Below are 26,107 nucleotides of genomic sequence, written 5' to 3' on the forward strand. Positions count from 1 at the left end.
TCATATATATTTAACTTTATAACATTAAAACAGACACAAGAATGCAGACTGCAGAAGATGCTGGATTCAGGACAGTATACATAACATTTTTTTTGTTAGAAGTCCTACTGGTTTATTCGCTAAGGCTAGACAGCAAGTCGTATGTCCCATTTGGTGCATTTTCTACCATGGTCAAGATCAATAAATGGATAGAGCCTAGGACCTACCGTCCAACCTGCTGTGGTCTGGCCCACTGTGACAGTGGAAACAAAATATAGGACCATTGTTTGGTCCCCCACTTTGTATCTTGATTCTTGTAAGTGAAGAAGTGGAAAACAAGACTGTAGTGTTTTCAGTGACTACAGAAAGTTAGCAAGAAGTGACAATTTAACATGAATAAGGTTACTAGGCTTTTGATGGGACTGAATCAAAAGAGCATACATGGGATTCCACTACTCACAACATCTGATAGTGTCATTCAGTGACTCAATGACTTTGGAATACATGTATGCAGTAATAAATAGATCAGTAATGTAGTAAGGCAGTGTGTTGAACATGCATTCATCTTGTGGACTGGAACACCACAGAGAGATACATGATACCATACACATTCATTAAGACCAAGGTTTTTTGTTTGTTTGTTTTTGTGTTTGTTTTTCAAGGCTATCCAGGCAAAATCTTCCGGAGCATTTTCTTGTTGAGAAGAGCAGTCCTCTGAGTCTTGTCACTTTTCCTCTCCTTCATCAAGAGATGATGACTGGCTTTAAGGAAAAATAAAGCTGAAGAGTGTTGCTTTGTTTTCCCCCCATTTCGGTTGCATCATTCTGAATGTTTCATTTAGAGAACAGTTTTTGATACAGCCAGATGCTCAATTCTCATGAAGTTCCAGATGTTTCCAGATAACTCTGTAGTTTACGGACTGTGGTTTTGTCCAGTGAGCAAAGATCAAAGTCAAAGGTTGTATTTGTGATATGAAAGTGTCCAGTTTCTTCTATAAGATTTACTATCTGAAAAGAAAGAAAAAATGCAGTTGAACATTTTAGTTGTATCAGACATCCACTATATCTATTAACATGCCTCTAAGTATCACACAAAAAGCATAGAACAAACCCACTTCACCAACACTTGCAAATTGAACCTCGATCCTTATCACTGTCTTTCTGACACAGAACTATGGTCCAGACTGTAGTACCTTGTCTTTTTTCAGACTGTCATCAACTGTAACATCAGCCTACCCATCTGCTGTTCCAGAAAACATTACCATTGAGAATGTATTTTTCAAATGTTAAAATAAAATCTGCATATTTTATAAGTCTGTCTTTTACTACAAAATCCAAAAAATCCCTCAACCCCAACCAAACACAGCAACAATGAAACACCGTAACAACAAACAAAACAGGTAGGTCTGTCTGGGCTATCTACTGTGTGTATAGCTGACAAACAAGGCAGCAAAATAACTGACATAAGCCTTTCTGCAAGCAATAGAAAGAAATCCTTACAAAATCTAGTCTAAATCAAACAACAACAAGAAAATGTACACAGGAGCTCTCAAATCTATCATTAGTTCACATACTAGCATTTTTTTCTTTAATAACAGACTTAAAAAATCATTAAAAAAAAAACAAAAACAAAAACAAATCACACATGAAAGACTTGAAAGACTCATACTAATAAAGTAAGACCATTTCCCTTGGTGACTACTCAATCTAAAATCACAGCTTTCATTCAAACAAGAAGCAGAAGAGCTGTTAGGAATTCTTGTGAAGATCGGGGACTGGAGCACCTCTCCTACACAGAATGGCTGAGAGAGCTTGGATTGTTCACCCTGGAGGAGAACAGGGTCAGCAAGGATTTTACCAATTTATATAAATACCTCAATGGAGAGTGTGAAGAAGATGGAGCCAGGCTCTTTTCAGTGGTGCCAAGTGACAGGAGAAGAGAAAATGGACACAAACTGGAACACAGGAGATTCCCTCTGAACTTGAGAAAACATTTTTTTTTTGTTCTGTGAAGACGACTGAATAGTGGCACAAGTTGTCCACAGAGGTTTTGGCTTCAATGGCCTTTATGACATTTAAAAGTCATCTGGACATGATCTTGTGCAACTGGCTCTAGATGGCCCTGCTATAGCAGTGACAAGATGACCTCCAACAGTTCCTTCCAACCTCAACCAGCCTGTGATTCTGTGATATCAACAGTACACATCCAAGCAGTGCCTTTCTACTGTTTTGACATTCTGTACTCTCTAAATTGTAGTCTGTATTTTTAAAGAGTGCTTATATTCAACACTGAGTTTCTGTAGTAAGTAATGCTACACACATGTAAGTGCTAGGATGTGCGTCTACCTAAAATACCCATACAGTATCTTGAGTATCTTGAAAAGCCAAAGCATAATTTGTCACAGGGCTAACACAGTGCCAACACACTATGACTATGGATCTCCTATGTGTTTCTTCATTCCATGAGACAGATACTCGAAGTGAGCATGTGGAAAGGCAACTCACCCCATCCTGAAGTGGGCCTCTTGGTAATGGCATGGACTGACAGAACACTGCTCTGCCTTTCCAGGCATCTCTTTTAAGGCCCTCTGGATAGGCTCAATGTCATATTTGCAATCTTCAGTTTGAAACCCACACAGTTCTAGACCTTCCAGACACACATCCACTGAAACACTGCTCTTTAATACTGAGTTTATTGCTCTATTTCCTTTCCACAGCTGAAAGAGATACCTATTCTATACCTATTCTTACTGAGAATATATACCTATTCTTACCGATACCTACTCTTGCCGAGGTGATCAGCTCCGGAGCAGACGCCTTCTGCAGCAGAGCAGGGGATCAGGACAGGCAGGGCTTTTTTTCCAGCAACAAGACCACTCGAGGCAGCCGAGGGAGCTGCCAGGGCCTGGCAGCCCTCACGAGGGAGGCTGATGAGGTGTAGGCAGAGCCGGCAGCGCCCCTTCTACCCTGACAGTCAAAAGCTGCCCCTAGGGGGCACGGCAACCAGGATGGGCAAACGGGACAGGGCACATCAGAATGGCATGGGCAGGGTGTGCTGGATGGCCTGGTCCGCCTGGTGGCAGAGCTGAAGGAGGAGGTGGAGAGGTTGAGGGCCATCAGGGAGTGTGAGCAGGAGATAGACTGGTGGAGCAACTCCCTGCAAGGCCTGAAGGAGGGGTACCGGGGTGAGACACCCCAAATGGGGGTGGACCCCCTGCCCTGTCACAGCTGGGCAAAGAGAGGGGACCTGGGAGTTGGGGAGAAATGGAGACAGGTCCTTGCTCGACCTCGCAGGCAACGCCCCTTCCTACCAGCCCCATTTTCCCAGGTGCCCTTACACAACAGGTTTGAGGTCTTGGAGCTTGAGAGACCGGTGGGTGAGGATGAGGTAGAAAGTCTACCCTGGAGGATGCCTAGGGTGAGGAAGTCGACTCCATGCCTCAAGACTGCCTCCACCAAGAAAGACAGAAGGGTAATTGTAGGCAACTCCCTTCTCAAGCAGGAAAAGGATGAGGTTGAGGGTCTGGACAGTAGTCTGAACCCAGGAAGCAACCCTGCGAAGCGTGTCAAGATTGGGGGAAGTACTGAGCATAGGGATCAGGGCCAGGCAGAGCACTGCACCACAAACAGTGCCAAAAAAAGCCAAAAATGAAGGGAGAGTCTTAGTGATCGGAGACTCCTTGATGAGGGGCACTGAGGCTCCCACTTGTCGCCCAGATAACCTATCCAGAGAGGTGTGCTGTCTTCCTGGGTCACATGTCAGAGACGCTAGGAAGGCTCTGCCACAGCTCATTAAACCGGAGGATTATTATCCTCTTGTTGTCATTCAGGTTGGATCCTGGGAAGCTGCAACTAGAAAATGAGGAACTAGAAAAATTAGGAATATTAAAAAGGACTTTGCATCCCTGGAAAAGTTGTTAAAGGGATCAGATATAGTTAAGGGCGGGTATAGGGGAACACTGTTGTGGGGGTGTACTACAGTTCACCAGATCAGGAGGAGGAGGTCGATGAGGCCTTCTACAAGCAACTGGTAGTAGCCTCACGATCACGGGTGCTGGTTCTCATGGGGGACTTCAATTTTCCAGACATCTGCTGGGTAAGCAACTTGGCCAGGCATGTGCAGTCCAAACGGTTCCTACAATGTGTTGAAGACAATTTTCTGATGTAGGTGGTGGAGGAGCTGACGAGGCAGGGAGTGCTCCTGGACCTTGTCCTTACCAACAGGGATGGGCTTGTTAGGGATGTGAAGATCGGGAGCAGCTTGGGATGCAGCGACCATAAGATGGTGGAGTTCCAGATGGAACTTGGTGGAAGAAGAAACACTAAAAGCAGGATTGCTACCCTGGACTTTCGGAGAGCCAACCTCGACCTCTTCCAGGACCTGCTTGGGAGTATCTCATGGGCTAGCTTGCTAGAAGGCAAGAGTGCATGTGAGAGCTGGGCTACATTTAAACAGCATTTCTTCCAAGCTCAGGATCAGTGCATCCCTAAGAGTAGGAAATTGGGGAAGGGGGGCAGGAAACCTGTGTGGATGACCAAGGAGCTCATCGATAAGATCAAAAAGAAGAGGAAGGTTTATGAAATGTGGAAAAAGAGCCTGTCCTCTTGGGAGGAGTACAGAAGCATTGTCAGTGCCTACAGTGATGTGACAAGGAAGGCTAAAGCCCACCTAGAGATGAGGCTTGCAAAAGAGATAAAAGATAGTAAGAAGGGTTTTTTTTTAAGTACGTAAACAGTAAAAGGAAGACTATGGACAATGCGGGTCCCTTGCTGAATGAGGGGGGTGTCCTGGTAATGGGAGACGCTGAGAAGGCAGAGATACTGAATGCTTTCTTTGCTTCAGTCTTTGCTCCTTGACCCTGGAGGAAGGAGAAAACGTCTGTGAAGTGGACGTCTCCCCTCTTGTTGACAAGGAGCGGCTGAGTGGCTCAATGCACACAAATCCATGGGTCCTGATGGGATGCATCCACGTGTGCTAAGGGAGTTGGCAGAGGTGATTGTCATACCACTCTCTATCATCTTTGAAAGGTCCTGGAGAAAAGGAGAGGTGCCTGAAGATTGGAGGATAGCCAATGTCACTTCAGTCTTCAAGAAAGGCAAGAAGGAGGATCTGGGAAAATACAGGCCAGTCAGTCTCACCTCTGTCCCTGGAAAGGTGTTGGAACAGCTCATTCTGTATGCCATCTCCAAGGAATTGGAAGAGAAGAAGGTTATGAGGAGCAGTCAGCATGGATTCACCAAGGGGAAGTCGTGCTCAACCGACCTCGTTGCCTTCTATGATGGCATCACCAGCTGGGTAGATGAGGGGAGAGCAGTGGATGTCATCTACCTTGACTTTAGCAAGGCTTTTGACACTGTCTCTCATGACATCCTGATAGTAAAGCTGAGAAAGTGTGGGATAGAGGAGTGGACAGTAAGGTGAGTTGAGAACTGGCTGACTGGCCGAGCTCAGAGGGTGGTGATCGGCAGCGCAGAGTCCGGCTGGAGACCTGTGACTAGTGGTGCTCCCCAGGGGTCAGTGCTGGGTCCAGTCTTGTTCAACATCTTCATCGACGACCTTGATGAGGGAATAGTGTGTGCCCTCAGCAAGTACGCCGATGACACAAAGCTGGGAGGAGTGGCTGACACGCCAGAAGGCTGTGCTGCCATTCAGCGAGACCTGGACTGGCTGGAGAGATGGGTAGGAAGAAACCAAGTGAGGTTTAATAAGAGCAAGTGTAGAGTCCTGCACCTGGGAAAGAACAACCCGAAGTATCAGTACGGGCTGGGGGATGACCTGCTGGAGAGGAGCTCCAAGGAGAAGGACCTGGGGGTCCTGGTGGATGACAGGTTGGCCATGAGCCAGCACTGTGCCCTGGTGGCCAAGAGGGCCAATGGGATCCTGGCATGCATTAAAAGGAGCATGGCCAGCAGGTCAAGGGAGGTGATCCTCCCCTTCTACTCTGCACTGGTCAAGCCTCACCTGGAGTACTGTGTCCCGTTCTGGGCTCCTCGGTACAAAAAAGACAGGGATCTCCTGGAAAGAGTCCAGCAGAGGGCCACTAAGATGATATGGGGCCTGGAGCATCTTCCTTATGAGGAAAGGCTGAGAGACCTGGGTCTGCTCAGCCTGGAGAAGAGAAGACTGAGAGGGGATCTCATCAATGTGTATAAATACCTGAGGTGTGGGAGACAGAGGGATTTGGCCAACCTCTTTTCAGTGGTTTGTGGGGACAGGACAAGGGGTAACAGCCACAAAATGGAGCACAGGAAGTTCCACACCAACATGCGAAAGAACTTCTTCATGGTGAGGGTGACGGAGCACTGGAACAGGCTGCCCAGGGAGGCTGTGGAGATACACTTCTCTGGAGATATTTAAGGCCTGTCTGGATGCCTACCTGGGCAGCCTGCTCTGAGGAACCTGCTTTGGCAGGGGAGTTGGACCTGACGATCTTTCGAGGTCCCTTCCAACTCCTTCAATTCTGTGATTCACACATGGTTGACAGAATATACCTTGAAATGACAAATCTGCTAGAAATACACCAACTTGTAAAAGAACAATGAATTTACACTAAATGTTTTAAGATTTCCCTCTACCCATTGCATTATATAAGCAGATGTTTTTTCTGCTGAGACCACAGAAGAAAAGATTATGTCGGTGATAATGAAATAACTTCATGTACATTGCCAGGCATGGAATGACATAGCCCAGGGTGAATTAAATGGAATGGAAATGAGAAATAGTACAAGGGGAATGCCTGTTACAGTAAAAATCCCCATTTCCCATCACATCCTGTTTTCGACTTTCCACAGGTTGGAAAAAAAATAAAAGCAAAATCTATGTTAAATTTGCTTTGCAGCTGTTCAGAATTCTGAAAGTACTTAGGAATGATCCTCCTCTTATTGACACTTCGTTTAAATCTGTGCCTCTTGGCTTTAATTTTTTTCCATATGGGAATTTTTATTCTAAAATTGCATACTTAATTTGTCCACTTATTGATTTGTTGATTTTTGTAACTGTTTCATCTCCTACTGTCCTGCAACCAATATGAGAGAAAAATTCAAATAGAATACAACTGATTGCTATCAGAAGGAAATTTCAATGTGTTGTTTATCATTCTCATTTTCATTCTCATTGCTATTGAGCCTCATCAAAGAGAGAAGATAAGGAGTCAATCCAGCTCCTAAAGCTAGAAACCTAATCACAGACAGTCCCTGAATATCCACTGTGTGATAAATAACTAGCTGTACAAGAAGTTTTCAGAAGCTGTGGCCAGGAAGAATGAACTGAACAATTCTGTCTAATGCTTCCTTGTGTTAGATACAGTGGAAGAATACCGCCTCTCAAGAATACCATCCCCACAGCAATATATCTGATTTGAAGAACAAAAATTACATAAATGTGTTACCACATGTATTTTTAAGCAGCACTCTACATTAAAAACAACAACAACAACTGATAAGCACTTTTATTGTTCAGGTTCTGATTTGGGCTTTTAAGCCCTAGACCAAAGAAAACATAAATATTTTTAACATGTCCCTTATCCTGCCCTTAAGAAATATAGCCACTATGTCAGGGCACCAGACTGAAACCATAGTAAACCAGATTGAAATTAACTCCCAAAGTTTTAATGGATGTACAAAAATATATCAAGATAAACCCAGACAGTTCAATGAAAAACATCTGCCTGTATGCCTGTCAATGAGGAATTCATGACTTACAGTATTAGCATTCACATCCTCATGCTATTCAGAAATACTTGAAAAAGAAAAAAAGGTTGAGATTAGTTGCCAGGAAGTCTGACAGTTATAATGTTAAAAACACAGCATTAAAATGTTTTATTCAGAGAGCTCAGGCTGCAAAGTACAAAAATATCTCATTTGTTCCTGCTATAGTAAGCTTTGCTTTTCTGCTGTAATGTACATCTCTGTTTACATAATGTCTCTCCAGCTCTGTTTCATCATTATCCATCATAGTACAACTATTTATCTGCCTTTAAACAAGCAAATGAGTGTGTATGTTTAAGGAAGCTGAAGTGCAACTAATGACATAGTCATTTTTCTGTTTATGGAGGGTTTTAGGCCATTTGTTAGTTTCCAGACCTGTAAGCTGCCCCTTGCAGAAAATTTTCAGAAGACAGTTGCCATCTGAATTTAAGTACCTTGTAGACATGAGCAATGTAATTTTCAGCAGTGCTGCACACTCCCAATTTCTTCCTTATGCCTGCGTTGTCTAGTACGCTGGCTTTAAGGAGGTTTTTCAGCAGATGAAGATACACCTTCTGATACTTCAAAATAAAAGGCAAAGTCTACCTGAAATCTTCTTGTCTTTCTAGGGGTCATTATAACACCAATTACCCCAAAACCACAGATTTTAGGAACTCAGCTTCAGATAGCCAAATTTGAACATAGGGGACATGCAGCATTAACATCTCATTTCAGACATAATTATCTCTGCTACTTCACTGCAAATCACAGAGAGAAAAGAAGAAGATGCCTTATCGCTGTAAACCATTTCTTTACAATGAAAGAGGTCAGGAAGGTTGCTTTTTAAAATGTAATTTCAGACCAATTGCTGTCTAGCCATGGTCCAATATTTAGGTATGCATAGACATCTCTGTGCTCTGCTGTGTCAAATGAAACAAATCACAGATTATGCCTTGGAAAACTGGTGAAATATTTGCTTAGGAAGCAAATGTAGCCAGCAGGACCAGGGAGGTGATTATCCCCTTGTACTCTGCTCTGGTGAGACTGCACCTCGAGGACTGTGTTCAGTTTTGGGCCCCTCACTACAAGAAGGACATCGAGGCTCTGGAGTGTGCCCAGAGCAGGGCTACAAAGCTGGTGAGAGGCCTGGAACACAAGTCCTGTGAGGAGCATCTGAGGGAACTAGGGGTGTTTAGTCTGGAGATGAGGAGGTTCAGGGGAGAACTTATTGCTCTCTGCAACTACCTGAAAGGAAGCTGTGGGGAGCTGGAGGTCGGCCTCCTCTTGCAGATAACTAGCGATAGCACTAGAGGGAATGGCCTCAAATTGTGCCAGGGGAGGCTTAGGTTGGAAATGAGGAGACATTTCTTCTCAGAAAGAGCAGTCAGACATTGGAATGGGTTGCCCAGAGAAGTGGTGGAGTCACCGTCCCTGGGGGTGTTTAAGGAAAGGTTGGACATGGTGCTTAGGGACATGGTTTAGTGGGTGACATTAAGGGTAAGGGGATGATTGGACCAGATGATCTTGGAGGTCTTGTCCAACCTTATTGATTCTATCATTATATGAATTTACAGTGTGGTGGCTTTTCAGTTACACTTTTTATGTGAAAACTCTAAGAATTAATGAATAAGGTAAAGTGGACAGGGTGCTGTAATTCCTACTTTTTACTTTCCTGCACAGTTATTTCCCAATATAAATAAAAATGTGCCATTCTGCAAGTGTGCTTTGGTGGAAAAAAAAAAAAAAGTACTAATTTGTACTAATGAAAAAGTGAACTTGTGAAATGACAGTACATTTAATATTAAGGATAAAAAATATGTATCATTGTATTTCATAGCATGAAATACACTGCCATCAGGATTCCTCTTTAACTAAGAATATTCATAACCATAATTTTCCTTTTCACTGCCCTCCAAGTTGTTTTCTGATCTTTACACACAGTATTAAGCCTGGACTAACAAACACTCACAGATTAATGCTGAGGCTTACAGAATAAAAATTTTAAACACACTTATCCAAGTGTTGAGAAATTTGATAAGTGATTGCAATCATTTAGAAGTGGTACATATTTCCGTCTTTATAACAGGTCGACAAGTGGCACTTAATGGTGCAAAACATAATATAACCATCTGCTCTACAATTACATCTGTTTTGTTAATACTGCTTATTGCTTCGTCTTCACAGTTTGTAATCTAATAGTATCTGACAATGCCACCCAAAACAGAGAATGACAGCTCTTACTATTGGATAACATGTAAATACATCTGGAGTCTTCTCAATTTGTACATTTTGTTATTTTTCCACTTTCATGATTTCATAAGACTCAACCATATGTGTTTCTCCCCAAAGTGAGTTTGACTTTAAATTCCATCAAAGAAAGCATTTTAATTGTCTCAGAGAAAATGCCTGTCATTTTCAGCAAAAAGCAATGAGATTTTTATCAAGTTATGGTGCACTGCTGTATATATTCCCCCATCCTGTTTTCATTATTAGTGATTCAATCTGTTGAAAAATATAAAGACAAATTGGTGAAAAACGTATCTCATAGACCTTATTTTTTTGTTTGTTTGTTCTTTAGTCCTGTCATTTACTGTGGCAACACAATCTAAAGCTTATATAAAAATTCCCTAAACTGCACTGAAAGTGTAATGGGCAGTAAATGGATTATACAGGCTTAAAGGATATTAAACCTGATTAGAGAGATTTAGATGAAAGGGGAAAAAAAAGTGACTTCACAACTTCAATGAGCACACTGTTATTTTTCATGAGAGTGCTCCTCACCTGCTGCAGTACATGTCTCTCTCTCAGTGTCATTAATCTTCTGTGGAGCTCTACTAGTTCATCGAGATATGCCTAGAAACAAATTCCCCCCCCCCATAAACAACTTGTTAATTAAGTCATAGCTGTGTATTTCAAAAATTTCAGATCTCTTCAAAAACAATACAAAAGGAAATTTTATTTTAAATCTTCCTTGAGCTAAATTTTCTCACTCAACAGGCTGGCTTTCCTTAGTTTAATACAATCCAAATGTAAGTTTTTATGGGCTTTCTTAGATACTTCATGACACTGAAAATCTTAAGGTACTGCTACAGTATTAAGCCACCATCAGAAGTTATTCTGGCAGAAATTCAGAAGAATCTTGGATAGCTGGGCTTGCCTGTGAGTATGATATGACAACACAAAAACCCTAACAGAGTAAGCCAATTCATACAAAAGAAGCAATCAGTAGGAACCTTCCACTTCATTCAAAGTGTATTTTTCAGTTGCACAAAAATATATATTTAAAGAACTGCAGGAGTTCAGGAGACAACCACCTTTTCCCTTTGGAAATTGGATGGTCCTTTGCTATAGAAGAGTCTCCACCTTAGCTGAGGCAAAAGGTGTGTAACAGACTTGGGATGTCAAAACAGCATCTTTAAAAACCATCTCCCACCTTTCCACACAAGACATGCAATCAAAGGCTCACAATCAAATCCCCCTTTCTCTAAAGCTGCATCATTAATTTTCTGTGTCAACAAGGAGACATAAGGGGAGAAAGATCAAGAATGATTAATCCAATGGTAAATTCCACTTTCCTCCTTCTTGGGATATCAAACCTTTCCCACTTCTCCAAAGTATAAACTTTCTCCTTTAGCATGAGACATTAGAAACATTTTTTTCAACACAAAGAAATACACCACCAAGCTTAGGAAATTTAAAAAAAAAAAAAAAAAAAAGTGCATGAATCAGGCCATTGAAAATCTAGCAACAGATACTTCAACACTGGTCTCCTACCTCATGTTAGTGCAAAGGAAATACTGCCCTATATAAACCTTGAGAGGAGATTGTCCACACTGGGAAATTACATTATGTTCATTCACACAAGGACTTAAAAGCTCTTATCCGTGGCCAGCTGATGTGATTTTGAACAAAATTATCCTTCTAAGTGGTAAATGTAACTGTCGCTTCACATCATCCTAGTTAAAGTGTTAAATCACACTGCCATTTCCTAATACACAGTCCTTTGAAAGGATTCTGGAAAAGGGTTTTCATCAATGGATTTATTGACTAGGATTACAGCTGTGAAGATTCCTGTTCAAAGACTATCACTTCAAATCTGAAGCACAGCGCAAATTCATGGTGGAAAGTAGAGAAAATAAGTGGTAAAAAAGAAAATAAGAAAATACGTGGCAGATTCACATCTGGTGGCATTGGCCAAATCAACAACATGTATTGAAGAGACAGAAAACATTTCTACATAGCACAGAAGAATTACCCCCTTTCCCAAAAAAACAAACAAACAAACAAACAAAAAAAAAATGAAAAAACAATTCCAAAAACAAAAGAAAGAAAACAGAGAATGATCTGCATTTAAAGGAACCCAAAGCAAAGATATGCTAATGACTGAGATTTTCACTCTGTAACAAAAAGTATTTTAAGCTTGTTTCCAGCAAACACATTAATATCACATTTTAGGGTAGTTTACTGTTATTTCATTGCCATTTACCTTATCACAATCCCCATTCTTAATTTGTTTATCAGATTTGTTTTGCTTTGTTGGACTTTTCACTTCTAAAATCTGGAAAACAAAGAAAATCCATTAAAAAATAAATGCATCATTGGATACAATTACACAGGAAGAATTCTTTTATCTGTTAATAACACAAGGAAAATGACATCTGGAGAAAACAATCAAACTGGGCTTCTCACTATTTAATTAATATAACCTGCCCATGTTATTCAAAAAAAAGCAGAAAATGCTGAGTTGCTGGAATGAGGTGATATAAACATCACCAATCCTAAGAGGAATTAATTTAATGTCATTTAAAGACTCCTCAACACTCTTCTGTATCTTTCACATGCTGGTAAGAAAAGGTCTTATTTTGCAGATACAAAATGATGCCCTCCAGTACCCTCCAGTGCCTTTGAAGTGACACTTAATCAGTAAACATTTCCCATTTTTGTTTGTTTGTTTGTTTTTTAATCAAGGCTGTCTCTTTCCTTCTACAGTAGAGAAGCAAAGATTCTGAAACAGTCTTTGAAATGACCGCATAAGATATAATTAGGAAAAATATTACTGGACAGAAATTTGTCTTGCGCTTATATGGTACCCTTCTTTCAATACAATACAAAGCCACTTACTACAACATATACGAATCAAGAATGCTTCATCCAGGACTGAAGCACAATTAAAAAGAGCATGTCAACAAGCAGCAGAACACCTTGCTTAATATGAAAATTTTAGGACACAAATGAGGAGCGTTTAGGGGAAATAAAATTGTTGTTTCTTCTTTCAACTTCTAGACATAAAACATACATTTTTTGAAGCTAAAAGTAGAGTTAAACACCACATCATTCCCAACCGGCAACATCATCAGTTCTTCTGAAAAACATCAAGTTTTTCCAGCAAGATCCTGCACTTGGGCTAGGGCAATCCCAAACATCACTATGTGCTGGGCAGAAAATGTACTGATAGCAGCCCTGAGGAGAAGGACCTGGGGGTGTTGGTTGATGAGAAGCTCAACATGAGCCAACAATGTGCACTTGCAGTCCAGAAAGCCAGCCATATCCTGGGCTACATCAAAAGATGCATGGCCAGCAGGGTGAGGGAGGGGATTCTCCACCTCTACTCTGCTCTCGTTAAAAAGCACCTAGAGTCCTGCATTCAGCTCTGGGGACCCCAGCACCTGGACCTCTTAAAGTGAGTCCAGAGGAGGGCCACTAAGATGATCAGAGGGCTGGAGCACCCCTCCTGTGAATAAAGACAGATAGCTGGGAATGTTCAGCATGAAGAGAAAACTCCAGGGAGACTTCATTGCTGCCTTCCAGTACCTAAAGGGGGCCTAAAGAAAAGCAGGAGAGGGACTCTTTGACAGGGATGATAGGAAAAGTGAGAATGGTTTTAAACTAAAAAGGCGTACATTTATATTAGGAAGAAATTCTTTATACAGAGGGTGGTGAGGCACTGGCACAGGTTGCCCAGAGAAGCTGTGGGTGCCCCATCCCTGGAGGTGCTCAAGGCCAGGCTGGATGGGGCTTTGGGCAACCTGGTCTGGTGGGAGGTGTCCCCGCCCATGGCAGGGGGGCTGGGGCTGGGTGATCTGTAACTGTGTCTTCCAATCCATACCATTCTAAGGTTCCATGATTCTGTGATCAAAAGAAAATGTATATCAGACCATGGAGATTTTGTTTCACATTTTCTTGTAAATTTTCTTGACCAATGTCAATATGCACCGATTTTTCCAAAAGCATCCTGGACAGTCACAGCACAGTACAAAACTCTGCAAATAAAACAATGGAAAAAAGGCTTGCAAAAACAAGTGTTCTAGACTATCCTGAACCCACACTGACAGCTTTCTCCAAGTTGCTTCCAATTTCTACTTCCCTTGGTATAAATGACTAAATTGTATATATGTTTCCCAGGGTGACAAGCACCATGAAAATATAGCAGACAGGCAGCTACTTCCCTGCAAAGGAAAACGACTGCAGATCTGAGTTAACCTTACCTAAAGTTTTATTTAGCCAAGAGTGATGCATGGCCAGAAAGCAAAACAGGAAACTTTTCAGAAGAAAAATCCCAGTTCTTCGATTCAACACCCCTGGGGTTATTGCAGTGTAGGCCAGTGGAAGAAAACGTCTTGTCTTGAAAAAACAGGCCTCTAGGCATGGATCCAGTAGCTTTTAGATGCTTTTCTTGTTTTCAAACAAAGAAAATTCTTTGTTTTAGAAAAAAACTTAGCAAGGACACACTGTATTTGAAAAAGCTGCTTTCTTACAGGGCTGTTGATGTGTAAGTGGAATCGAACACGTTAAGCATTCTTGTTTAAATGAGATATAGCACTAATCACATCAGAGGATGCTGATACAGAAATATTAACTTGTTCTTAGCCCCTTAGTTCTATAAATGGACTTAGTCTACACAAGCCTGATTTCATCAGTCAAAAGCACCATCCTAGCAAGCAGCAATATGCTACCAAGCACAAACTTGAAACACTCCATATAATTTGAACTCTTGTAATACTTACTATACCTTAAATTTTTCATTTGCAGCTCAGTTTTAAAAATGCCAGAAATAATGTGGCATTCGATTTTAGCTAGCTCACTGCTATTGTTTGAAGCATCTAAATGTGAAGGCAGACCTTTTGTTAGGTTACTAAAATGGAAAGGAACTTGAAAAATGTGACTGAGTGAACTGCTGCTTATTGAGACTCACTTAAAATGATATTTCGTCTTTAGAAGTAAATGTATTACTTAAACAACAAGGCACAGATAGATGTTTGATTTTTCTTACGCTTATATCTTTTAAACTTTAAGGTTTATTTCCAGAAAGAATCCCTCTAAAAAAATCTTGAAACTTATGTACAGGTAATCTTAGAAAAGCCTACAGAATTTGTTGTAGATAAGAAAGCTTTCTGGTCATGGAACCTCCTTTTTCGCTATGCACACACTCTACTCCCTAGTTTTCCCTCCAAAATACTTAACTAACGTGAATGAATTTGCCACCCAGTATATCACATGACTGTGCTCTGCATGACACAAATGATGCTGGGAGTCAATTATAGCTCCCTGAAATAAAAGAAGAAATAAAATAATAAAAATAATAAAATAAAAATTATGTATTTTATAAATTATGACAATCAACTACTTAAATAACATCAACTTTTATGTTTAATTTTTATGGTTAGAGAGCCTTACTGTATTGGTGACTGGGGTGAAGTAACTAATTTTGATTTCTCCTTGCCACTTTTTGTATCTATAGGTTATTTATTTTTTTCCACTAAAAAACAGAACTACCTTACTTTCCAACCTCAAAAATAATAATAAAACGTTAGCTTTTATTGATATAGAATGAGCATTTTTTTCTGCTGGTGAAGTAAAGTCCTGTGTCTTCTAGTGAAGTTAAAAATACTGCATCTTCTAGTCAAGCACTGGTGAGGGAAAGGGGACAAGAATAATGAATAAATTCCTGAGAAAAGGCCTATTAATCTGAACTGTGTCTACTGCTAACACAAACCCAAAACTCTGTGAATTGTAAAACTGGTGTTATAAAGCCAGCTTGCAATTAACCTTACAAAGTTAATACATACGGAAAGGACGTATTCTGTAAATACTGATAAAAATTATAGTTTACAGTATTTGCTAAACCATGTACTTATCCATCTCCTGAAAAAAAACAAACAAACAAAGAAACAAACAACAACCCATCCCCTTTGTTAATTTTCAAAGTAATTTCATTTAAGTGATCAGAATAATTTAAGTAATCAGTTACATAAGTTCCCCAGCTGCAAGCCATGCTCCTATGCCAGGCCTGCATTTATGAATCCTGACTTTACCTGGTTGTTGGTGGTTTTTAGTAAAGGTGGTGCTGGTTCACGATGTAGTGGTGAGGAAGCTGAACTGCTGTCACTGTCACTGCCATCACTCAGACTAACCCTATGGAAAAACAGAGGCAAGAGTGTATGCTGTGAGTCAAAAAGCTTCTTACATGGGTGAACCAAGTTTATACTTTGAGGAAGGACACCAAGAATTGGCTTCCCTTGCTAAGGAACCTATCATTAATCAAAGTCCCTTGGAAAAGTGCTGCTCAGTAATGCAGAGGCTTCCAAACATGGCTGCAATCTGGAAAAAGTTCTGTGTAGCATGGAGAACAAGACTGCCTGCCTTCACTTGGCTGAAATTACACTGTCCAGTTAACAGAAGCTAACATTAAGGAAATTATTAAATATTTAGAAAATTAAACTGCTGTTTCTAGCGTTTTTCGAGTGAGTCTGTGTCTCAGCCATGTGAAAGGAGGAACATGTTTTTCAGAGACACTTTTCTGCTCTTCTGAAAGCTTTCTAAAAGCTGTGCTTCCTGCTTGGAAAAGCTTGATTCACTGAAAAGTTCTTTGTTTCTTGTCATAAATAACACTTTTTTTTCCTGGCTAAAATTTAAAAATTTAGTATCACAAGAAATGCCACGTGAAAAAGCTCATATTCTAGTCAGTCTCCCCCTTCATTCACTTAGGAACAACAGGGAATACTTACTCACAGGAAGACAACAAACAAATAAACAAACAAAACAACAACAACAAGTTATTGAGGATATATTAGAGAGAAATATTAGCCTTATGTTTTGTTAAAAACTATAACAAAACTTCTAAATTTAAAACAAGTTGATCTTAAGAATCCTTTACACAATTATTGACATGAACAAATTCTCAAATTGCTGGTCTTCCTGCTCTTTTTCTCCATGATTTCAGCTGCAAAAGTGCACCAGGGAAGCAGCTGATGTTCACTTACACTTTCTTATCACCTTCCCATTTAAGCGGTTGCTGATAGAGGCACTCAGTGCTACACACTAACAAATTGTAGAACAAGCAAAACCTTTCAGATCAGATAAATAACCCACTATAAAAAGGTTTGAGGCAGTCTGTGCTTCAGGTTTTCCATAACCTTCAATAAGATGCAGATAGAGCTTCAAGCTGCCTGAAGAACAGTTGAATTTTGGAATGCCCTCTTGAGGATGCAGCTAGGAAGCAGAACCATTTTTAAAAAGTAGTGACTGATACTTGCTTTACCTTCTGTCTGCAATTTTACTTCTTGTTTACTATATGCAGTGCAAAAATAGCTTGGAATTCCACTTTGTTGATTCTGATCCTATTTAACAACCTAAACTAAAGCTCATAAGCAGAAAGATCTTGAAAATGAGATGCCATGTACGGAATAGCTCATCCAGCAATTAAAGGACTTAATTTTATCTCTTTTATGCTAGCGAGTAATTATGACTGCTCCCTGAAGTCACAATGGCATGAAATCAAGGAAAGTCAGATGAATGTGGCTCATCATAACCATGTGGTTCAGAATAGAAATAGTTTATATTGGGAATGGCTAAATCTGATAGTTCTTAGGAGAAACACCTTTATATGCACATCTTTTAAAAATAAGTCTGAATTATCTATCCATTTGCTACTCATCACTCTTTAAGAAAATTAGAACTCACCCCATTGTTAACAAGCAAATTATTTTGGCCACCAGGCTATCTTCAATCACTAGACACTCACCTGCGACTCCTGCTTCCTCCTCGTGTATTTACAGGTCGTTCCAATTCAGAATCATTGTCATTCTCATCTGCTTCATCTGATTCATCTTCATTATCATCTGAATGCAGATCTTTCATTATAGACCTCAGTGGACCTGAAACAACAGAAACAATAAAATACCCAAATGAAGTTCACTTTGCAGTGTTCAAGGCAAAACATCAAACTTTGCATATTACAGAAAGCTACCCTCCCAGCATGGTGTTGGGAGGGGCGTGTCAAATATTAAACAAATGAAGTAACACACTAGGGGCTTATGCTGTTGGCACTTATTAATTAATCATTTATTTACATGAGCAACGCAGTAAGCTTCAATAGACTTACTTATGACAGTGAAGTGACTTGTGTTCAAGTGTTTGCAGGTCTGGCCCCCTGGAACATAGCTGAAGTAAATAAAATACTGTCATGACTAGCATTCTCTGTGCATGTTCTAATTTAGGAGAAATGTAGTATTACTGTATTATTATCAGAAGCAAGATTCTTTCACTTTGCTGGGCTTTAGCTTTTCTTGCTTTCTCAAAGTGTATTATACACCAGTACAGATCTACAGGGGCCTACTGGTAACAGTACATTTGTTGTGTTAATTCATGTATTGAGAAGCAGCATCTAATAAATCATTCTGACTGTTACTTGTACTGGTCAAGGCAGTCTTTGTTTTCCCATTTTTGATACATTTAAATTTAGCTGTTCCTTGTGTTTCAAGGTCAATTTCAGGTCAAGTAAGCACTTTGCCAATGTTTGTATGTAAACAATGCATCGATTCCACACAATATCACCCTCTTTTCCACAATTAATATAAAACATGGAGCTTGACTTGCTCATAAAACTGTAAGAAATTCAATTTAGGATTTTAGTTCGACTTTACTCAATTCATTTCGCTGTAAAAGACAGTTACAGAAAAAATAACATGTTTAACATATCTGGGAAAACTGCCATTGCTTGAAAGAACAATGGGCAAAAGCAGCTTAGAAGAGCAAAGGAAGCAAAGTTGATGCCATAGGGCATTAAATTCTGAAGTACAGCACATCTGAGATACAAAACTGCTAGCAAAAGCAACAATGATGGCTGCAAGATCCGCAGTTACTATCAGGTTTCTGTAATTCCCTCAGCACATGAACCACCAAGGACCACTGTTAATGAAGTAGGCCTCAGTGCTCTCCAAAGCGAGAACTCTGTATTTGCTAATGGGAAAGAGTCACAGAATCACAGAATCACAGAATTTGTACGTTGGAAGAGACCTCAAGATCATCGAGTCCAACCTCTGGCCTAACACTAACAGTCCCCACTAAACCATATCCCTAAGCTCTACATCTAAGCGTCTTTTAAAGACCTCCAGGGATGGTGACTCCACCACTTCCCTGGGCAGCCTGTTCCAATGTCTAACAACCCTTTCGGTAAAGAAGTTCTTCCTAACATCTAACCTAAAACTCCCCTGGCTCAACTTTAGCCCATTCCCCCTCGTCCTGTCACCAGGCACGTGGAAGAAGAGACCAATTCCCAACTCGCTACAGCCTCCTTGGTCACAGCCAAAAGAGAAGGTAGACCTCTGCCTGCCCATATCCCTAACAGGGAGGGTGTTCCCCTGACAGGAAGAGCAGCCCCGTGGATTACCCCAGACCTGGCAAGGCCCTGGTCACAGGCATTTTGACCTGTTTTGCGCAAGTGACTTCAAAGCCACTGTTGAGAATGATTTATTGCTAAAGCTGCCCAAGAAATTTCCTAAGTTGGGCAGGGTGGGAAGGTTCAGATCTGTGGTTTCCTTTATCTATTTGCACCCCTTGAGTTTGGGTGGCAACAGGCCAAGATGGTGCCACTCAGCAAACTTCTGGTGGGCCAGACACTTGCACAGGCCGCAAGGAAAGGCGAGTTATGCAGACTTCTTGTCCGTACAACCACTGCTGATCTGCAGAAGCAGCTGATTTGTGTTTCCTTTTCTGCTTCTGTTTTAGTACCAGGCAGACCATGCTCAGCCATTGTCAAATGCTAAGTTGGAGTCTGTCTGACTATCTAACCATTCAAACTCTTTCCTCTCAGGAAAGGGCTCCCAAATTGGGTTTTCATAGGAGTAGCGACCTTATTTCCTTTGATACGGAGGAGAGAGGGCACTCGTAGGAGCATCGGCACAGGGATGAAGGAAGAATCTGCCCATTTTGCAAAATATTCTTTCTGATAGGCTTGGCTCGTGACATGGGAGACACGCCAATGAGAAACAACAAATAGGGGACTAAATAAATTGAGGTAAAGGGTTAGAAAAGAGAATTAAATTACAGATATATGAAAAATAAATCCACATTTTAAGAGAGATAAAGAGATAAATACGTGGGTATTTCCACAGTCTAGCTTTACACTAGAAAGGCTAGTTTCCTTACTAGGCAAAGATACTAACAACTTTAGCAGTCCTACTGAAAACTGTAGTCTTTCTCTGTCTGCACTGAGAGCAGAGACATTCTGCTCAACTCCATAGACCAAAGCCAGCTCACAAGAATGCATTTGTCTCCTCACCACAAAGTACAGGCAGGAAAAAAATTACAGAAAAGACCAGATAAAAAGATAGATGAAAGGAAAGCATGATCATGCTCTTAATGAAAAAGCCGAAGAAAAGGACAATGACAAGGAAGGTAAAATCAACCCCAAACTAATTTTGTAATGAAATTTAGTGTGACATGAATAACTGATCTTGCATAAAAGATCAGCACATAACTAAAAAATATGGAAAACGGTAGCTATGCTGGCAGTAGGTTGCAAGTCATTCAATCCTTGATTTTATTTTTAAATAGAAGAAAAATGAAAAACAGCACACTCTCCTCATGCTCTCTACATAGGCTGCTCTTCCAAGTTTAACCTAACTTGGTATCCTTGCCTACATCCTTTTTCCAAGTACAGCAGAGGGACATTTTATCTTCTCCCTTGCTATCTTCAGGTACAATCAGACAGCCGTATCTCAAGCTCGCAACAGGCTGATACTTCCTTCTTGGAGAAAAATGAACGTGGACTCCTGACATGCATCCATGGCTGACAGCCCTACAAGCAGTCAATAATCTGACATTCAGACATGCTTTCATGGAATGGGAGACCATGTCTGCAACTCTGAACAGGTGTTTTGTAACTAAGCTGGCTGACTTCTTCAGTGGACCTTCTTAACAATCCACAATGCATTAATTTTTAGGCCTTTTTGGTAGTCATGTTACTGTTAGTACTCTGCTCCTTGCTAATACTTAACTTAAAATTTCATGACAATGTTTTTTTAAAGGTTAGAGAAGTTGTCCTCTCCTAGAGGGTCAGAGTGGCTCAGGAGAAACTGAAAACTAGGAGTTGCCCAAGAGAAAATGTTCTTGGCAAGGAAACAGAAAACTCAGAGTAAGCCCTGAGGGCGAAAGAACTTGAGAAAACTTCAGTTAGCCCAATGTTTATCTGAAAAGAGGTGAAGAAAGTTCATCCTGTGGTGGTTCTGACACTTGAGTGAGCACTTGATCCTGAAGACAAAGGAAAAAGAGCAACGGCCCTTGCAGGAAACATTTAGTTAGGAAATAAAGCATGGGTTCTGACCAGAACACAACATATACAATGCAAATATACCACAGTATGGCCAGTGCTTCATCCCTTATTACATACAAATGCACAACCTGGGCACAGCAGATGCTGTTAGTTAACAAAAAGTCCCAGAAAGTAGCAAGAATCACTATTTACTTGACAAGAAAGAGGAGAGGTATATACCACTTAAACATTTTTCACACCAGAAGGAAAATCTCCCACTTGTGCTTGAGAAGGTAAAGAACTGAAAGACAGTCTGTGGTTTGTCTTACATACGACCCAGGAGAAATAGATGGATCCAGTTTGTTCAGAAGAAAACACCACATCAACATGTTTTTGCCCAACATAAAGAAGGTAACATAACAGGAATACAGGAACAGGTATCCAAATCTGTTGGCTTGTAATGACAGCTCACACCACTAATGAGGTTTTCATAAGTGCAGAAATGTGGTTTCAACAAGATAGGTTTTTGTTTAACTTTAGTTAGAAATCAAATGCCTGAAATCAGCCATCAACCACAGTTCACTTCAACTCTTGCTTTCTTTCACCTGTAGTAACGCTTCCAGAACATGCTATAAAATCAGTACCACTCACCTCCAGAAAGGCAGAGGGACAGGCATGTATAATACATAGACCTTTGTAAAAACTTTCTGCCTGAGGTAACTAATGTATTTTCATAACCTTAAAAGCAAGTCTACCATTGAGGAATAAAAAAGGATAAAACAAATGCAATATTAATTAGTCAACAGCTACTTTTTTAATGCTTCCGGATCTAAAGAACAAAACAAAAGCTGATTAAGAATGTATCAGTTGTAAAACCTTACAACCCGGGGAAAATTGCCAAGCAGGAACTAAGTAGTTTAATAGATTGTGTAGAATGAATCTCAACTGATTTATAGAAAACCTGCTTTGGCAAGCTCCCTGGGAAGAAAATTGCATTTCTTGATTGAGTTCTGAATAAATCATAATTATTGGCCAGAAAACCAAAATGTAAACTTAATGTCAACTTAAAATCTAACCATTTTCTTCCCCTGCTATGTTTCCAAAGGGAAGCTGGCATGCGCTGAAAACTTCCCCATAGCACAGGAAGATCATGATCCCTGGGGGGGGGGGAGGAATCCTCATACACACATTTATGCACTTCCCATTGGAAGCAATGCCAGCCTGAGCAGGGCTCCAGATGGCACATAGGTGCCATATGACGCAAACCTGCAAAAGGACAGCCTCAAGAACAGAAGCTCTCTGGAATTTAGCATGTTAATTGACTGGCATGTCATCTGGTGCTTTAGGACAAATAGCCTTCATGCAGTTTTCTCAGACACACATCATCTCCCCTTTTATACTGCCCTTACAGTCAGATCTGCAAACACCTGAGCAAAAGTCTCTAAAGCAAAACAGTGAACAGGCTGTAAAGTCAGCAGAAATGTGATAACGAGATGCCATCAGTTGTTTGTATTGGCCCCTTCATTTCACACATTTCTTTCAATTTCTTTTCCTTCCTGGGTACCTTGTTGTCTGCTGTTTTGAGATGGTGTAAAACTGGAGCTGGAACTGGAGCTGGAACTCGCAGGACTGGGCTGTTCAGACTCAAAAGAAAAAAAAAAAAAAGAAAATAAATAACATTGTAATAAACATTTTTTATTTTTTATTTTTTTTTGCCTACAACTCTTTCGGCTACTGTTTAAGGCATGCTGTGAAGAAAACTACTGAACAGAAAATACTCTCAGATCTCCAAGTGCCAGCAAGGCAAACATTCAAATTGCTATGCACTCAACATACATGTACACTATATCATGTACATGCTTTATTAAAGTCAGTTTCTCAACAAGAAGATACCATGTTTGAAAGGCTATTCAACATGTAAGCCTAAATATCTTTATAAGAGAATGGACCTAAGGCTACTCTGTCCTTGCCATACTGTGGTTGCAACATTTTCCAAATTAAAAATGATTTAGTGGAATACAGAGAGAAAAGACAAGAGAAGATCAAGCTAAATGCCAGAAAACTCTAAGCAGTTTTCTTTCCCCATCCCTAGAAAATAAGTTTTAAGATGAGTGTTTAGAATAATTTTTCTTTGCTGTAACTTCTAAATTTCTTAATATCACAATATTTTCCTTACATAGTGAGGTCCTATAGACTAAACCAGAAAGACTCCATTATTTTACACATTTTATTCTGAACCCACAGATTTAGTTTTCTATCCCAAGGCTGGTTTTCTATACAAAACAGAGTTGTTAACATCAGTTTACACTATTTATCAAGCAGTTATAATGCACTGTTTTCTACTGCTGTTTAAAAAGTACATATTTCTCTCTAAAATTCTGTAACATTTCTTAGAAAGGCCTATTACTTCATCTAGACTCAATTCTATATACATTTTCCCACACTGCCTATGGCTTATGAGCATTGCACTGAGAATTCTCGCCTCCTGCTGCCAGATCGTGTGCCTCTACAGACTTCCTTGTGTTATCTTAAGGTTGGTGGCTTTCAGTGTGGGGTTGTTGGTATGCACTTGCACACACAGCTGTGTATATGAGACAAGAACAAATCTCGTACGTGGGTATAGGGAATGCCAACAGAGAACACAAAACAGGAAGCATCCACATGGAAAGACTGGTGAAAATGTAAGTTACGTAGCAATGTTCTAAAAATCTACTACTAAAAATAAAACCTGTTTAATCTTTAAACTTCATATGACTTCATTACTGTGACATGTTAAACAGGCTAATGGAAGTTCTCTGACTCTCCTTGCCCGTATAGTAACTCTTGAGATTTATCTGGAACTAAAATCCTTGTCAAAAATCACAGCAGTAATATCCATTAATTGTAAAACTTAAGAGTTTTCATGCACATCAGTAAGTAAGCCCAACAGTTGCCTTTTCTCCATAAAACAATCTATTGTTGCTTTTCATAATGAGCAGGCAGATTTACGGCCTTTCACCGCCTTTTCTCACACTGAAAGATGCCTATCTGGGCAACAGAACGTTTGAGAAAAACACCACTGACATCTGCTCTCCTGGAATGAACACAGTTCTCACAAACACAGTCAAAATATAAATTCTGGACATGACTGTATGGGTATATACAAACTGGATACATGTGAACCAACCTTCTGCAGGGAAACCCAACCCAACGAACAATAAAATCCCCTTCTGACTAACAAGTGCAATTCTAACATGGTTCACAGGATGGGAACTTTTTTGAAGATATGGCAGCATTGCCTGGCACTACTTCAAAAAAGCAAAGTAGTTCTCTAAAAAAAATGTTCTGAATTTTCTGCAAAACCATCTTTTTTTACTGACTGATTTTCTGATTTTAGCTGTAAAATAAATCTGATGACATGATACAGACTGTACTGCTAAAGAACAAAAATCAATGCAAACTTTAAAGACATTACCATTTTGGAAACTAATTTCAGTCTTCCAGCTGTAGGTTACCCATAGACATCTGGCTTATCTCTCACTTTCTGCTTTCTGCAGCAAAATTACTAGCTGACAACAGATTTCCATTAAACATATTTTTTCCTTTATTAATGTCCACACCAACAGTAGATTATGTAAAATCCATTCCTTTAATAAAAATCCAAACACTATGCTATCATATTCAACTTAAAATAACTTGAAGAAGTGCTAAAACTGTAAAAATAAATAAAACACATAGCTGCAGAGATATTTACTAGTAAAACTTCATTTTCCTTTTGAGCCACTTTAAAAAAACGAAACAAGAAAAAAGGGGAAAGGACTGATCTTGTTCATAGCATAAGGCATGCAAATATCAGTGAAATTCCTCCATTTCAAAACTTTCTTCCAGTATTAACTTAAGAAAAAGGATCACAAGCAGGGATGGTTATGAATGCATATAGGAGGGAACTGCACTGTAAGAGGCCACAGAAACTCCCAATGAAGCGCAAATAGTCATCTCTACTTGTTTAAAAGGGGGTTTTAATGCCACTTGGAACTATTACTTCCTTAAACTGCCCTACCTGAACATTTATTCCAAGAAATACGGATTTGCATAAATGTTAGAAGTGTTAACTACAGAAAATGAAGCATTTTTTTCTGCTCTGAGAAACCTGAAGTGCAAACCCACTCGAAGGACGGAGCAAACAGATGCTTTTAACATAAGAACAAACATTATTAACAGAAACGACTTGACTTTTAGAGGGAACTAAAATATGCCTTCCATATATGAATATGGATTAGTGCCTATAGCACTACAGCTCCTTGTTAACAGAGGCTATCTTTTGTCACTTAAGCAATGCTTTTTGACAGCTTTACAGGCTGTTATCCCAAGGACTTAGATATTTATGGCTTTATTCACTTGGGCTTTCTACTCTTATCCACTGGTTACTAATCACCAAGTAGTTTTTTTTAATGGGTCTGAAATTAGCTAAAAGGGTGCCCTTCAACAATAGAAGCCTAAGACAGGACCAGCAAAGACCTTCTCTCGTATGTCCTTTTCTTGTTTTACTAGTTTTCTCTTCCTGCAGACAATCTAATGAGATTTGGGCCCAAACTGTTCATTAGTGCAATGACCTGATACAAGTTATTGTGCTCAGTCTATTTCGTTTTACTGCTCTTGCACTGATGCACAGGAGACGCTGGCTGCTTTATTACTCCTTTCTGAGGGATTCTGTGTTTTGAAACTGTTCACCAAGAAAAGGGACTTCTCCCCAGCTCTGGTTTTGCCTGAAAAGGTACTGAGGTTTTGATCAGTTCACTTGCCTTCTGTCCATTACAAGCTCTCTCTTCTTCGTTTTCTGTAAGTAGTACAACAATTTATTCTCAAACTAGAAACAATATTCAGGTAATCTCACCCGTTTATGACATGGCATAAAAGAGAGCTGTTTGCATAA

At 40.1% G+C, this 26,107-nt stretch overlaps 1 protein-coding gene across 1 annotated transcript in view; it reads right to left on the minus strand.

Annotated features, from left to right (window-relative positions):
• Window positions 1-854: 854 nt before the first annotated feature.
• The window catches only part of MLLT3 (MLLT3 super elongation complex subunit), a gene marked incomplete at its 3' end in the record, with an annotated part of 138,199 nt that continues 112,946 nt past the window's right edge, over window positions 855-26,107 (minus strand). The window contains exons 6-11 of the mRNA XM_084305161.1: window positions 22,760-22,838; window positions 17,686-17,818; window positions 15,977-16,076; window positions 12,151-12,222; window positions 10,446-10,517; window positions 855-986 (exon numbers count right to left, since the gene is read on the minus strand). Coding sequence (XP_084161287.1) covers window positions 855-986; window positions 10,446-10,517; window positions 12,151-12,222; window positions 15,977-16,076; window positions 17,686-17,818; window positions 22,760-22,838 — 588 coding nt within the window. The remainder of the gene's footprint in view (window positions 987-10,445; window positions 10,518-12,150; window positions 12,223-15,976; window positions 16,077-17,685; window positions 17,819-22,759; window positions 22,839-26,107) is intronic.

The sequence above is a fragment of the Netta rufina genome, assembly GCF_964035555.1.
Source record: "Netta rufina genome assembly, chromosome: Z".
Taxonomy (NCBI): Eukaryota; Metazoa; Chordata; class Aves; order Anseriformes; family Anatidae; genus Netta; species Netta rufina.